The 15313-nt window shown below is 34.3% G+C and overlaps 1 protein-coding gene across 4 annotated transcripts in view; it reads left to right on the top strand.

Annotated features, from left to right (window-relative positions):
* The window catches only part of LOC118180501 (uncharacterized), a 524461-nt gene that overhangs the window by 453622 nt on the left and 55526 nt on the right, over window positions 1-15313 (top strand). For 3 of the 4 annotated variants that reach the window (XR_015039137.1, XM_035349588.2, XM_085809645.1), the window contains exons 15-18: window positions 1605-1717; window positions 5789-5898; window positions 9438-9529; window positions 11990-12066. Coding sequence is in view for 3 of the 4 variants with exons in the window: in XM_035349588.2 (XP_035205479.1) it covers window positions 1605-1717; window positions 5789-5898; window positions 9438-9529; window positions 11990-12066 (392 nt within the window). In the remaining variant the exon portion in view is untranslated. The remainder of the gene's footprint in view (window positions 1-1604; window positions 1718-5788; window positions 5899-9437; window positions 9530-11989; window positions 12067-15313) is intronic. The other variant, XM_085809646.1, reaches the window with a different exon arrangement.

Raw genomic sequence — 15313 nt, forward strand, 5'->3', positions numbered from 1 at the left:
TATGCCTTGTAGTGCAACTGATCCACATTTATATTCAGATAGTCTGCAGCTTTCATGGACTGTTCTACCACAACTAAGGGTCCCAGAGCCGCCCATGAGAACGTCCCCCAAAGCATAATACCGCCACCACCAGCCTGTGTATGACCTGCTTTATAGGAGAGGGAGCAACTGTTCGCCTGGAAAACGACGTACCCTGACACGGCCATCGACGTGATGAATAAGAAATTGTGATTCATCCGACCAAGGCAACTCTCTTCCACTTATCCATTGTCCAATCTCAATGTTCCTGGGCCCACTGTAGTTGACAATGACATTTGGTCAACAGGCACACGAATGGGACGTCTGCTGCGCAGTCCCATATCCAACAATCTGTTGAACTGTTGGATATTGACTGTTGAGTCCCATATCATAGTGTCTGTTGAACTGTGTGTTCCGAAACACTTGCATTTGGACGTACATTGTATTGAGCTGTCAAATGAGCCTCTGTCTATCGCCAATTTTGCTGTACGAAGCGGGACAGTCTTCGACGTCCTTTTTTTCTTTGATGACGCGTGGATGTCCAACACATTTGTGTCTATTGCTCGCTTCACCGTCATTTACCCACTTTGCGTAAATGCTGACAACGGAAGATCGTGAACAACCTACCAGTGGGGCAGATTCGGAGATACTCGTTCCAAATTTTCGGGCCATTAGAATCTGCCCTCTATCAAATTTGCTTAGATCAGCAGCCTTTTCCATCACTCGCAAAAGTAAGTGCAAGAATGATTCATTACCTTCTCCAGCAGCAGTTAATGCTTTGATGCTTGGTTGGTATACTGGCCTACAGCAGGTGATAGTGATCCCTACTCTTGCCAGTTACTGAAAGAGTCCCGTTAGGGCCTGACTTGTAATACAACCGTAAAGAATATTCTCCAAAAGAGATAAGTACCTGACTGAGAGAAAACAGATTGAAGCGCTTCTAAAAATTGAAGACCCGGTAGGGGAGTATGGAGACTGGTCGGGTCGATGCTGTTGTTCTCCCAGAATTCATAAATTTTTAAAGACACACTATCAAGCTAAATAGTAAAAGCACTGTGGAATTCTGGTTTCTCATTAGTCATCTTGATTGTTTAGTGTAATACGCAGCGGAGGGCCTAAAAAATCTATCTTTCTCTAGAACGTTGTACTCTAAGATTTTTGCGAAATTTCTTAAAGTTCGCTTATAAATCTTCCATTGACCCGTGTGGTGAAATCGAAAACACTCATGCATCCAGCCCGTTAAATATTCTTAACCGAATAATTTAAAAGCAGTTCTTCAGCTTGGTACAAATGCATGGAATTTAATGTTAGTGCATTCGATGTGTAAAAATTACAGTTTAGATGAAACTGAAACTACTTTAAAATCATCTATGTGTTCATTTGATCTTGGAATGATTAGCATTGCCATTCATATCGAAGATCATGAGCTCAGATCTTGTTCAGGAGATTTTACTGTAGATATTATGCCTCATTTTTGTCATCCCTCGTCCTCATAAACTGATATCTGAAACGACAAACTAAACTTTCTTCAATGATATTCATATAGATTATTTTATTGAAATTTTTTATATTATTTTTATTTTTAGGTACAGATAGCGGACTTAAAAAACTGTTAAAGGATATTGAAAGCTTGGAAGAAGATGTTGCTTTGCTGAGTCAAATTAATGAACTAGTTTCGAAGTTAAACACCCATCAACAAGTGAGACTAAATTTTTTTCTTGTGTTTGTTTTATATAAAATACATTTTTATATTACATTTCAAAAGCACAGATATGATTTAAAGTTGAACCTTGCGAATAAAACGACACTGCTATATAAGTAACATAAGGGATATATAAGTAACATCGTATGATATATGCTGCTATAATAAGTAACATCTTATGATTTTCACTGTTCTGATACAAATTGGTGTCTTGAAAAGTTGGTCATAGACCCATATGTTCAATTTAAGAAGTACATCAAATAAGGGTGCTACGAAAATTTTGCTTATGTTGTAGAGTTATGCTTCAGAGCAGTTCCTTGTCACAACACTATTGGAATTATGCGGTCACAATGCTAGTACATTCCTATAACCGACATGCTAAACTTACATAAACCTGCTCCGACATGACGAGCCCATCAAGAGCATTGCCGAGCCGATGCAGCGTACTCATTACCAAGTACATTTTATGAGTTTGATGTTGAGTACCACCAAGATGGGAGACCAACAGAAGCTTGATGACGGGCCCGTTAGCCGCCCCCTATCCGGGGAACGTTGCCGCCCCCTCAACAGCGCTGAGGTGGACGCTCAAAGTAGTTTTCTTGTCACAACAGGAAGATTTTCTTCTGTTGACAAGGGATAAAAGCCAGAACTGCGCATTTGCGGACTAGCTTATCCAGTTATTGGCATTGTAGAGTTCCTCATTTTGTAAATGCTAATTATTGTTGAACGTGAAGAATCTTAAGAACAGTTAAGCGAATAATCGCTTGAGTTCGTGTGACAAGAAACAACAATATGAAAGGGTAAATAACCCTTTATTATTCAAATAAGATTTAATAGAACTCCGTCTTGGTGTGTACAATAAAAGCCGACACTTGGGCTTGAACTTAAGAGGCTAAGAAGTAAACTAAAACTAATCTATACTAAAGAGATATAGCCGAAGCTATCAAGATTCTAACCTAGTTGCCCCCTTAATGCTAATTGACTGCGAAGCTATCAAGGGCCTAAGTGCGAGCGTAATAATAGCTTAGGAGAGAGTGGCCTAAAAAGGGCGGACGCGTGCAGACAGAATACCTGGTAACTCTCTTGCTAAGACCGAAGAACTTCGCGGTTTAAATACCGCTCCTCCTCATTTTATATTCAGACGTGATTCTAAAACTACGTTCTGGCCGGAAGTAGTAAGTAAGTTGAAATTAAGAAATGTGACAGGAAAGAAGGTTAACTCAAAATTTAACTGTTAATAAAATTAACATAATCCTTACAATGTGATACTTTTCAGAAAATATATACGGAACTTATTAGAATGAAAGTATACGAAGATTTTATAGTAAAAAGACATTCTAGAAAATAAATGACAGTGATTAAAATATTTTCCATACCCAATACCCGGAATTTTAATATAATATTAAATTTATGGGTATTAATATATAGTTTAATAGAATAATTTTAATTAATGATTAATTTATAATTAATATTTTCCATAACAAATAACCCTAGAACTTTAATTAATGATGCTGTGGTTATCATTAATTCATGAAGAATATGATGAATAATCATTATGAATAATTATCATTAATAATTATCATTAATGAATAATCATTATCATTATCCATGAAGTTATAATATACAGCTAGCTACAATAAACAGCTAAACATGGCTCAATTTTCGAATACAAATTTGTAAAAAATATCTTTTGCATGAGGCAAAAATTAATTTAAACGCAGTCTTTAAACTCAAGCAATTTGAGGCTGCTTTTAAAGAGTGTTTTAATTGCCCCCTTAGCAATTAAAGTAATTAATTCGTCATTAACAAAAACACAAATTTTATTATGTAAATGATAACGAATCCTAATAAAGTTATCTGTCTATCTTCTCTTTAGTAAAACTGGTTTATAGTATTTATCTGCATTACAACAAAAATTTGAAATAAAAATTTAGTTATATGGTTCTACTGTAACTGAAAGTTTAGTCCTGCAGACTCTCAGCTTAAATCCAACGAACAACTAATTTGCATTCTGATGAGGACTACAGAATGGAGAAGTAAAGGCTTAAATTATAATAAGTGGTTAATTAACATGAAATACCTTAGACAGCAAATATGAATTTCAAATTTATTTTTACAAAAATGCTAAAATTCGAAATTTTATATACAATCAATTAATTTTGTAATAGACTTTTCTTTTCAATAAGAGAAAGCGACCCTTCTGCTCAATAAATTTCTTTTTGTAAAAATGCTAAATTCAAATTTATTTTTGTAAAAATGCTAAAATTCGAAATTTTATATACAATCAATAAATTTTGTAATAGGCTTTTCTTTTCAATAAGAGAAAGCGACCCTTCTGATCAATAAATTTCTTTTTGTAAAAATGCTAAAATTCGAAATTTTATACACAATCAATTAATTCTGTAATAAACTTTTCTTTTCAATAAGAGAAAGCGACCCTTCTACTCGATAAATTTATGCATTCCCCCCCCCCACACTCAGGGAAATTTTGCATACTGCGGACTGCATTTGCTTTCTTGAAATATCTTTAGTATCATAAAAGACAATTTATTTATTGGAACTTTCTTCTTTCAGGGACCATATAAAAACTTAATTTCTCGTATTTTTACAAAAAGATATTCATGTGACCAAAATTGTCTCTGAAAGCCTATTTTCTTTTCATTCTGGAGTGTGTCTCGCGATAATTAGTTAAGCAGTCTTTTTGATACATCCTGAGAATATTTTATTGTATGAATTTTCTACTTTTTCATTAATATCAAAACAACATTATTTGTATTACTAAAAAATTAAAAAAAAAAAAAAAAAAAAAAAAAAAAGATTATTCACAATTATTTACCAGCGCCACAAGATGCAGTTATTTTTTTTTTTTTTCATATGTGTACACAACAGGTCCAGAAAACTTCTTACATGGTCATTATTTTCGGAGTAGTACGTCGTAGGCATATACTTACAGTAATAAAAATGTATTGAATAATATGTATTGAATATTCGTGTTTTGTCATTTTTAATGTAAAAATTATGAATTCTATATGCTTATTCATTTCCCCCTGTCTTAGTAATTTGTACTAAAGTTTATATTTCTAAAAGTTTATACTAAAAAAAAAATGAAGCACTGAGTGTTTGAAGCCCGTACAACATATTGGCCCAGATATTTAATTTAAAATTTTAAGAACATTTAAGCATCGTCTTATAAGTTATTTTTACACAGTTAATAATATTAATATGATTTTTGAAATCTTTTCATAAAGTTATATATATATTATAAAGTTTATATACAATTAAAAATGAAATAGTAATCTCAATAAACAGTTTTCATGTTACCCGATTCAATGATGCGCATTGATATGCAGAGTGTCGTGTGAAACGTTTTGTTAAACACTTTTTGCTCTAAATGAAGATGTTATTCTCCGAATCTTATAAAATCCATAATCCACAAAATAATAGTTGGCTTCAATTATTGCCACATAAAAAACTCATAGCATTATTTGCATAAATTAAAAAATGAAAAATATTCCTAGTATGAATTTTTATGACTATTACATTTTTATCCTAAAATAATAATACGGCGTGTGAATTTTATTGACGTGTTTTTAGCATTTGAAAATTCATAAATTACTTTTGTGAAACTGTTTCTGACATATCAAATGTAACAAAATTACAAATTAAGGAATGTAATACGGTACTAAATCAAAAAGAAATATCATGGAATGGCATTAAATAAAAAAAAATCAACTTCGAATTTGTTAAGACCTAGTTTACTTTTAGCCTTAAGATGAGTGATTTAGCCTAAGAAAATTTCATTCTGGTGTAGCAAAATCTTTTTTTTTTTTTTTTTTTTTTTTTTTTTTAACTCTGAAAAACGTAATTTCTCAAACTTGATATATTATGATTTAGAAAAGCCATAAGACGAATATTTTCGTTATTTAGAATACTTTTGTGATTGGAAGTATATGTGTACGGCCAATACTTGCAGAAATAGAGACTGCGTAATGACTTTTAGGACATGGTGTATAATATAACTGAAGTTTAAAAAAAATTCAAGTGAAAATAACTTAATTTATATTTTAGGCTCTGGAGGACCTCGTGAAAGATATAACCAACGGAATGTCGAAGCAACTATGTGAAAAGCAAACTGCCGACTCTCAGCTTATAAGCTTAGAACTCAATGTAACGACACAGTAAGTAATAACTATTAAACCGTATTTAAAATTTAAATTGTTTAGTAATCTTGTGTATATTATTGAACAATCTATTGGCCTTAGTATTCTTTTCTAACTGCGACATCTGTTGTTTTAAGTTAACAGAAATTACGTTTAAACTTTAATAACAAATTTATTTTTGAATGATTACGAAACGAGGGTTTATTTAAATCAGTTTAGACAATTTTTTATTATAGGATTTTTCTTTCTTTCTAAAACTTAAGTTATAAATACTGTGGCTAATTTGTAAGGAAGTTTCGCATTCCCGCTTGCGTGATTTTGTAGCGTAAGTCGTAACACGTTCAGCTAGCACTGAAAAATCTGTGACTCGAATGCCGGATGATATGCCATTTGTTGCTCCAAAATTTCTAAAAAAAATCTTTTCAGTGGCGTCCAGACTAAAATAGGAAATCGTCACCATTTGGATATGGTAGACTGAGTCTCGTTCCTCTCCCCAGTCACCCTTTAAGTGACGTAAAATATTAGTAATTATCGCATTCCCTCTTGCGTGCTTCGTAGTGTAAGTAATGGCACGTCAGTCGGCTTGTGAAATCCATGGTTCTGATCCTGGATCCCAGATAGAGTGCAATTAATTTCTTGCGTTGCCTAGCCTCGAAAAATTTCTAAAAATGTTTTTACAAACTTACTGTATTCTTTGACCATTTTGTCCGGTAGGAATTCCATGTTAATATAAGGAATGAGAATTTCTTGCCCTGAAGTCATGTGAATGATATATTTCTATGGAATTTGACGATAGGATTATTGAATAAAATGCCATTCAGGCTTATTTCTGGTGTGTTGTGAACTGAAATTTCTTTGATGTGTTCATGATCTTGAAGGTATGAGAATGAAATCTGCAGACAGAACTACACAATTTGTGTTTTTGATAATGTATTGACTTGAACTGCTTTCGAGCATGTCTTTTGTTAACTGTTTTGTATCTTTACGGTATATCACTGGTTGTTAGTCTAGCAGTAATCTCAAAAGTTTTTGCTTTCGTAATTATGATTGCCAAACATTTTCACGTCATCTTCTACTGTACACTGTTAACAATAATGATATTAATCAATATGTATGCACCCCTCCTGCGTAATGAAACGCAACTGGAGGAAGCTGCATCCTACTGAAAAAAACCCCAAAATTAGGCAAGAGGAGGGAGGATGCACAGCACAATAATGATATGATTTTTTGAATTTTTTATACAGTTATTTATATTTAATTCATTTTAGCAACGATTTTTATGCGGTATTAGAGGACGCTACTGGTCCCCGCTATTCAACCCGTTTGGTGTTGAGCTTTGTGCGTTGATGTGGTTGATAGATGCTTTGGTGGACTTAGTTGAGCCTTATGTGGGTCGTGTCGAGAAATACTATGACGCATAGAAATACTGTACTTTTTATTTTTCCTCCTGGTCTTCGGAGTTGCGTATCCTTGTTACATCCAAATCATCAATGGTGGGATTCAAAATTAAGCTCCTTTAGCGCCATCTGTTGGTCAAGCTCGATAATGCTGCGCCACTGCTGCCGTCTTTAAAATGGAAAACAACTTTGAGTATAAAACTAAGATCTGCGATGAAGAACGTAAACATCGTATCTCAAAGAAAAGAGTGAACTTCAACCTGTGCTGCCGATATTTGAATCTGTTTTCTCTGTTTTCTAGTATAAGCGTTGATTGAAAGCCGCTTTAAAACTAAACGAATAAGTACGGATCGCCCGATCCTAGAATAAGCAGTGCTTACTCTACTTACCCTGATGTCATAGCTTCATGATTTATGTAGATATAAATTTATCTACAAAATTAAAAGGAATGATTAATTTCTTGAAGTTTGGTATCTGAGCAACGTGATCATAACTTGTGAAACGTAGAACAGAAAACATAAAACTCTTCTGCTTGTCCAATTATATTTAAACTATCTATCTCACATTCTATTTACTTGTTAGTTAACAATGAAGCTAATTTTTCCCCTTAAGAATAAAATATCGAAGTGTTCAAAATATTTCCACTATTTTTCAATAAATGAAATGTATCACTTTTTGTGTTTTAGTTTGAAAATTTCCGGGAAGGCGAATATTGTATTTACTGCTTACTTAATTTTATGTAATTTAATTTTATTAATTGTCCTTATATTTTATCTAATTATAATATTTTAAGCACAAATGTTTTATGTTCATTACCTTTTACATACTTGTGCATTTAAAATCGAAATTTTTTTTAAAAAATTTTCTTCTCATGTTGCCGATATTTCCAACTTTTTTTAATCAGATAATCTCTGTGTCATCTTTTCCAACTCTAGAATATGAATTTCAAAAAAAAAAATTCCCTCAAGTGAACTTTAAATTAATGTCTTAGTATCGTTATTATAAGTGAATTGTATGCGGTAATTTAGAGGTAGAAAATGACCCTGACGGTTATAAAATGTTTGACTATATCTTTAACTGCAGATTAGCCGATGCATAAATTCAATGTCAAGCAGTTCACGTGTTTGCTGTATCAGAATTTCGTTAATCATTGCGACTAGAAGTCATTATTGTATCCAATCGCAAATCATGTTTAAAGGGAATACGAGACAGTCTCCTTTAAAAAAATCCTTCACGTAAGCTTCCATTCTCTGAGGCCCATCAGCGGCCGAGCGGTAAAGTCGCTAAACACTGGTAGTTCGGTCCGAGGTTCGAATCCCGCGAACGGGCTGGCTGCATGGGCGTTTTCGTGGTTTTCCCCATGTGTAACGTGTATACGAGCCAGTTTCCTTAGAAAGTCCTCCACGAAGGCATCATTCCCTTTAGGCAGATAGCCCTAGTGTGCTTTCCGCATTCTCAATAAGCCATTCCCTGAGATTTCCCACGGTCTCAGGGAATGGATGGTAGAAGAGTGGTAAGTTTTCTGAACGCTAGTAATAGTTTAACCCTGGTTGAAATTTCGATGAGCGATCATGGGAGTTTCCGCATCTTTCTTCATGTGCAACATAAATATTAGGCAATTTCCATTGAAAAGTTCTCCACGAAAGTATCCCTGCCTCCGTGGGCATTGCCATAATCCAGAGAACCCTCCTCTTAGGCAGGTAGCCTTCATTTGTTTTGCTACATTCTAAATAATCCAAATCACTATTTTGCAAATTTGTGCTACTAAGAATAACGAGTCAAATTCTGTTTATTCCTGCTATTAAAAATCTTCATTTCCCCAAAAATGTAAAAAATAAATGACGGGGAAAATCTCCCCTCCTTCCCCAACATGATCAGTGATTCAGCTAAGGTTATGATAGAATACTGGCGACTTATGAAAATCTTTTAGGTATCTTTTCACAGGTATAAAGAACATTTACTAAATTCCTCAGTATGTTGATACACATAGCTACGACATCTACTGAAATAATCACTTAGGTTTAGGTCGCTTTATATATCTGTGGCATGTGAGCAAATTGGTGAAAATACTCTATGGCCTGGTTGATCATTTATGTTTATAGTGTACATTTCCTTCACATTAATTTGATTTTTATGTACTTTTTTCGTTACTTTTTATAGAGAAGGGGTTGAAAGCCTTACCATCCAGTTTTCTTCTCCAGAAAAAAGAGCTATTTGGGAAGCTGCTTTCAATAGTGCGAAACAGAAACTCGGTATTTAATGTTTATTTATTTTGCAACTCAACATGTGATCATGCTTGTTTGTTCTGTAATTAATGTTAAGGAGTTTATCTTATTCTGCACATCAGCGAAACTGGCATATAAGCATAATTTCTGTAATAAATGTCAATATTCATGTTTTTTATTCTATGAAATATGCAAGTATTTTTCAATGAATATTCTGAGAATCTACAGTTGTTTAGGCGCCATTTACCGCACTTTTACCGTTAGCCTGGAAAATTTGTTACAAAACACAAAAATTAAGCTACTGCTCGTGAGTTCAAAACTAAGAGCAGGATAAATACAACTAAATGTCTTACTGTAGGGATGTCTTACTTAACTCCAAATGAGTAGCTTAAGAGTTAACTGCTTTAAACGGAGAATTCTTCTAATTGTGAGTATAAAATTTGTTTTGCAAGTATCATTTGGCACAATAATGTTTATTATTTTCTGTACAGCTTTCAATGAGTACTTCTTATGAGTTCTGATAAAAGTATTTTTGAACTCAAAACGATTTTTCACAATTTTTCATGTATATGTTTCGCAGTAAATTGAGAAATAATCTTTAAAAGATACGTGGCTCTGCTTTTAAAGCCAGGTATTTTTCTAAGATTTTTCTATTAATTACCTAAATTTTCTAAGATATGTATATATATATATAAAGATAAATTGAGGATTAGAAAATAGCTGTTAACGACGAAATGTTATCACTGTAATTACTTGGAAAATCTTTATTGCGTACATTTACCAGATGACATAACGCATACAGACTTCATCAAAAGAAAACACATTCTTTTATTCATGGACATGCTTGATAAGCATAAACATGTTCATACATCATTTTGAGTGCGATAAGCACCCTCCACACTTTGCATCATTATACAGTTGCTGAAACAAAAAAATAACCAATGCGTGATGGCACAGCGAGAGGATGACAGGAAAAATCAGTGCGCATTTTAGCAAAGCATATTTATAGAGTTGAATCCTTTGTTTAAATTTCGAACGGTGACTGGCCAGGATCTAACCGTATTGCAAAATTAATTATGACTTAATGAAAAGTAGTTTTCATGTGATATAGTGGAAGGGGACGTAGTCAGATTAAAATGAGGAACTGAAAGGACTATTGCTAAGTTAAAGCTAGTAATTTTCTTTCTTATTTTACATCTCATATATATATGTGCATGCTTGAGCAATTCCTTCTTTTGGATTTAACACTTTAACAGATACTGAAGCGAACTTTACTTTTTACGAATATTATACATCATTAGTTTCTATCACGATGATACAATTTTTATCAATTTTTTTAAATATTAACTAAATTTTAATCTTTTCTAACTAAATATTTTTATCAAACAATACGTAAATAATTATATTAACGCAAATTAAAAGTACAAATTTATTTTTATTTTTATCTGAGAGCTAAAGCATGGCATACTTAAAAAATATTCTGTTCACTACATTTTTAATTCGTTCAAAAGTAACATTTAGAAACTATGCACAATTCCAAAAATAAGTTTTGAGATAAAAAGTTAGATCTAATAAAAAGCACAAATGTTGTTATTGTTGTGAAATATCTTACTCAGTAACATCAGGAAAAGCTCACGAACTTCATCGTGGTAAGGAATGCAAGACTGCACCTGTCGTTCGAAAGACTGACTTAAGAAAATAATGCATCCGATCATCAGAAGTACTGCTGCAGAAAAAAACCGCAAAAAAAAACCAGAATACTAAAGCACCACCAACTATCGACTGGCCTACTAAATTTACTGATTGTACCGAGACAGGAAGTTCTCCCAACTTACCCTATTCACGTAACGTGGTTTATATGACCATTTAATGTCAAAGCCGTCGCCTACTCTTCTGTCTCTTATCCTTTCAATATCAGTAGCGCACATAAGCTCAGCCCATGTGTCTATTTCTGTAAAGCGTATTTACAACAAATATATAACTAAAATGTATTCGCGGACCATGTAAAACTGGTTTGGGGGCCGACATTTTGAGACCACTGCTCTAAGTGAAACTTCCAAGTCCTTGTTATACTATTACATATTAACCACATTTTGATCATTTTTAGGAAAGGCAGTTTCCTATAAATTTAATTATCTTTAATTTGTATTCATTATTTTCTATTAGCAAAATATTTCTATTCTTATAATTTTGAGGATTCCTTTATCCAATTTTACTTTATTTATTTATTACTTTATACTTTTTTTTTTTACTTGTAATCATGAAGACTAAAATCATTGGATTATAAGCTAGTCATTACTAATGAATTAATTATGTAAAATGGTTTTTGATAATAGTAGTAATAATTATAATTGTTTTAAGTAATAATAATAATCATTATTATTGTTTAATTATAATCGTTTTAAGTTAAAAGCAGCAAAGTTTTAATTTGATAAATCTATTTGAATACTAAGCATCAAAATTGTATATATGTTTATTCATTTTCAGCTCTTTCTGCAGATCGCCGACCACCTCCTGAATTCATGCATCCGCTGCCTATTCGGAAAACTAGAGCTGGTTTACAGGTAATTATTTCTTTTTCCATATTCACATTAAACCGTGAAAGCAATTTAATGAGTCAAAATGTGTTTTGACTCTTCTTCTGACGAAATAATTCTGAAATAAGTTTATTTCATTCAAATTTATCAGAATTCATCAAGACGTAAATTCCTAAGTAAATATTGTGCAATCAGTCATGGCATGAAAATTGCTTTCAACGACTCTATGTATCAGAAAACAATCAAATTACTTCATAATTAATATTTAATTGTGAATTACTGACTAATAATTGTAAGCTGTTTTTATTTTTATATTTATATATATATAAAGAACTTTGATAAGTCGAAATTTAGAACTGGAAATTAAAGATAATGTTTATTGTTAAAAACGTGTACGTATGCATATACAGGGTGTTTCATATTGAATAGGACAAAAAAAGCTAATCTGTAAGTGCTGTAATTACTTTATTATGATAAATCAAATTTACAATGAAATGGTTATCTAGTTTCTATAGATGTTCTATGTGTGATTCTTCGGTGACATGGTGCAATACCTATGCGGTATTCCAACGCCTGCCACACTTGTCATAGAATATCTTTTGTTTCTGATTCAAGCACTTTAGTTGTTGTAAGCGCTGGGGGAATGCAGACACGAACACTTTGTCTTTAAAAAAACCCCACAGGAAAAAACTCACAAAGGATTAGATCTGTGGATCTCGGTGGCCAACAAAGCAATGGCATATAGTTTGTCCCAGCACAGCCAGTCCAGCGATGGGGTAGACTATCGTTCAGGTACTGGCGTACGTTTTTACGCCAATGTGGTGAAACACCGTCGTATTGGAGGATGAAGCCGGGAATAGCTTCCTTCACCTGAAGGAACAACCGATATGATAATATACCTTGATTAATGCACCAGGTAGTCGATTTTTTTCACGAAGAGAAAAGGACCAAAGATACAACTGTTGGAAATGGTGCAAAAACCGTTCACCTGTGGAAAATCACGCTCATGTTACATGTGGATTTTCCGTGCCCCAGAATCGTAAAATACGGCTCTTACCTTTGTCAGAAGCATGAAAAGTGGCTTTATCTGTAAACACAAGTCTATTCGCAAAACCATCTACCTCCGGCTTAACTTTCAAATTCTCACAGAAAGCTTTACGCAGCGGTTTGTCGGAAGGTTTCAACGCCTACATCATCTGAAAGATGTATGGCCGGAATTCTAAACATTTCCATAACACGCGCCACACCCTTACATGAGGCAAATAGAGTTCAAAACTGGCACGACGCCTTGAACTTGTGGGATTTCGTAAAAGCGTTTCGCGAATTTTTTCAACCATTTCAGTTTGGGCTGCTGTTCGTCCTGTGCTGGTTTCCGCACACAGCATCTCATGTCCTGAAACTGCTTCACCCACGGTTCGATGTTGTGACGAGGATGCTTTGGCGTATTCCAAAACACAGTACGAATTCTCCTGGATGGATAGCGCTATTTTGATTGATAGTATCTCTAGCGGCAGTTTCGTAACCGGAAGATTTTTCGCTGTTGCCTGATAAAACTTCTATAGTAGTTTCAGAATTAATTTGTTTCGGCTTAATAAATCAGTTACAGAATTTATATTATGCTATTTTTTTGGCCCTATTCAATATTGAAAACCCTGTATATGAAATATAGGTTTGTGGGATGTTCCGCAAATACCGCGTAAACTCTTCATGATGATATTTCTCGCTCTGAATGATTAAAGAGCCTCCAAACAGCTATATTTCTACGACCCGAAGTTTGACAGTAGCACATAAAAAAATATTGTGTCACTTTTCTACAAGGGATATGATTTTATTTTAAATATTGCATATTGAGTTAAATATTTTTTTAATTAGGTTAAACTATCATTTATTCAATGTGAGGGCTACCATATTTTTATAGTTTAAACACTTTTATGATAAATATCATCTACCAGTTATATATATAAATTTGTTGAAAAATACAATAAGTTTAAACAAAATAAATAGGACTTTTTTTTTGATAAAATTTCTGTATTATCTCATCTTTTATGCTTCCTGTTAAAAAGTATTATATATAGTGTGGCGAGAAAGTCCCTTTACACCTGAACTAAACTGAGTGTAACATTGCGAAATGGTAAGATGTTTAAGATTTAGATCTCTCATTCTGATCATTAATATGGTAATAGCGATCTGTAAAATGACTGCCAGGGGAGAATGCGCGTTGACCAGTTCATTGTCTCGCCTTTCTGTGCTTAGTGAAGAACAACGGCAGATACCAGCGACTTCACTTTAGCGGAGCGCTAAGTGACAAGTATGTTGCTGTTGTGACTTATCTCACTTGTCTGACAGTAACATTAGAACAAGCCCACGAAATTCATCGTGGCAAGGCGTGCAAAATTGCGCCTGCCGTTGGCAACAGCCTTGAGCACCATAAAGGCGGCAATACGACTTTGCTCATGTCCGTCCCCCAATTTTGATGGAGAGCATTCCGAGAGGGGGACAGGTCCTAGGATCTCCCACCCTTCTTTCTCTACCACCGACCTCTTGAGAGGACTTCAGGCTCCCCGCATATTTAGAGTGCCCTCTTGCCGCACAGACATTATACATTTACAAACATCCATACCTTCTCCGGATTCAAACCCGCGCCCTTCGGTATGGCAGCAGTGAATGGAAACATAGCAACGAAAGTATAACACAGGTAATGGATAGCTTTTGTAAACGGCTCAATAAGGAGCCACCAAGTCGTCATACTTTGATCACGTGGGAGAAGAAAGCTTTTCGCTTGGGAAGTTCGCCTTCGAATTTGGATTCCCTCCGCTCTATGGGATCAACGCACCAGCGGCCGAGCGGTAATGTCGCTGAACACTCGTAGTTCGGTCCGAGGTTCGAATCCCGCGAACGGGCTGGCTGCATGGGTGTTTTCGTGGTTTTCCTCATGTGTAACGTGTATACGAGCCAGTTTCCCTTAAAAAGTCCTCCGCGAAGGCATCCCTCCCTTAAGGCAGATAGCCCTCGAGTGCTTTGCTGTAATCTAATAAACCAAACCAATTAACGCACCAGCGATCGAGTGGTCTCTGAAAACAGGTAGTTTGGTCTGGGGTCCGAAACCCGACAAATGAGTTAGCTGCATGGGCGTTTTCGTGTTTTTCTCCGCATGTAACGTGTATAGGATCCAGTTTTCCTTAGAAAACCCTACAGGAAGTCATCGCTTTTCTTAGAGATGGCCCTCGAGTTCTTTGCCGTAATCAAATAAACCAAACTAATAAGGGAGATCATC

This window comes from Stegodyphus dumicola, chromosome X2 (genome assembly GCF_044657685.1).
Source record: "Stegodyphus dumicola isolate Sdum_Otavi_A_Nest chromosome X2, ASM4465768v1".
Taxonomy (NCBI): domain Eukaryota; kingdom Metazoa; phylum Arthropoda; class Arachnida; order Araneae; family Eresidae; genus Stegodyphus; species Stegodyphus dumicola.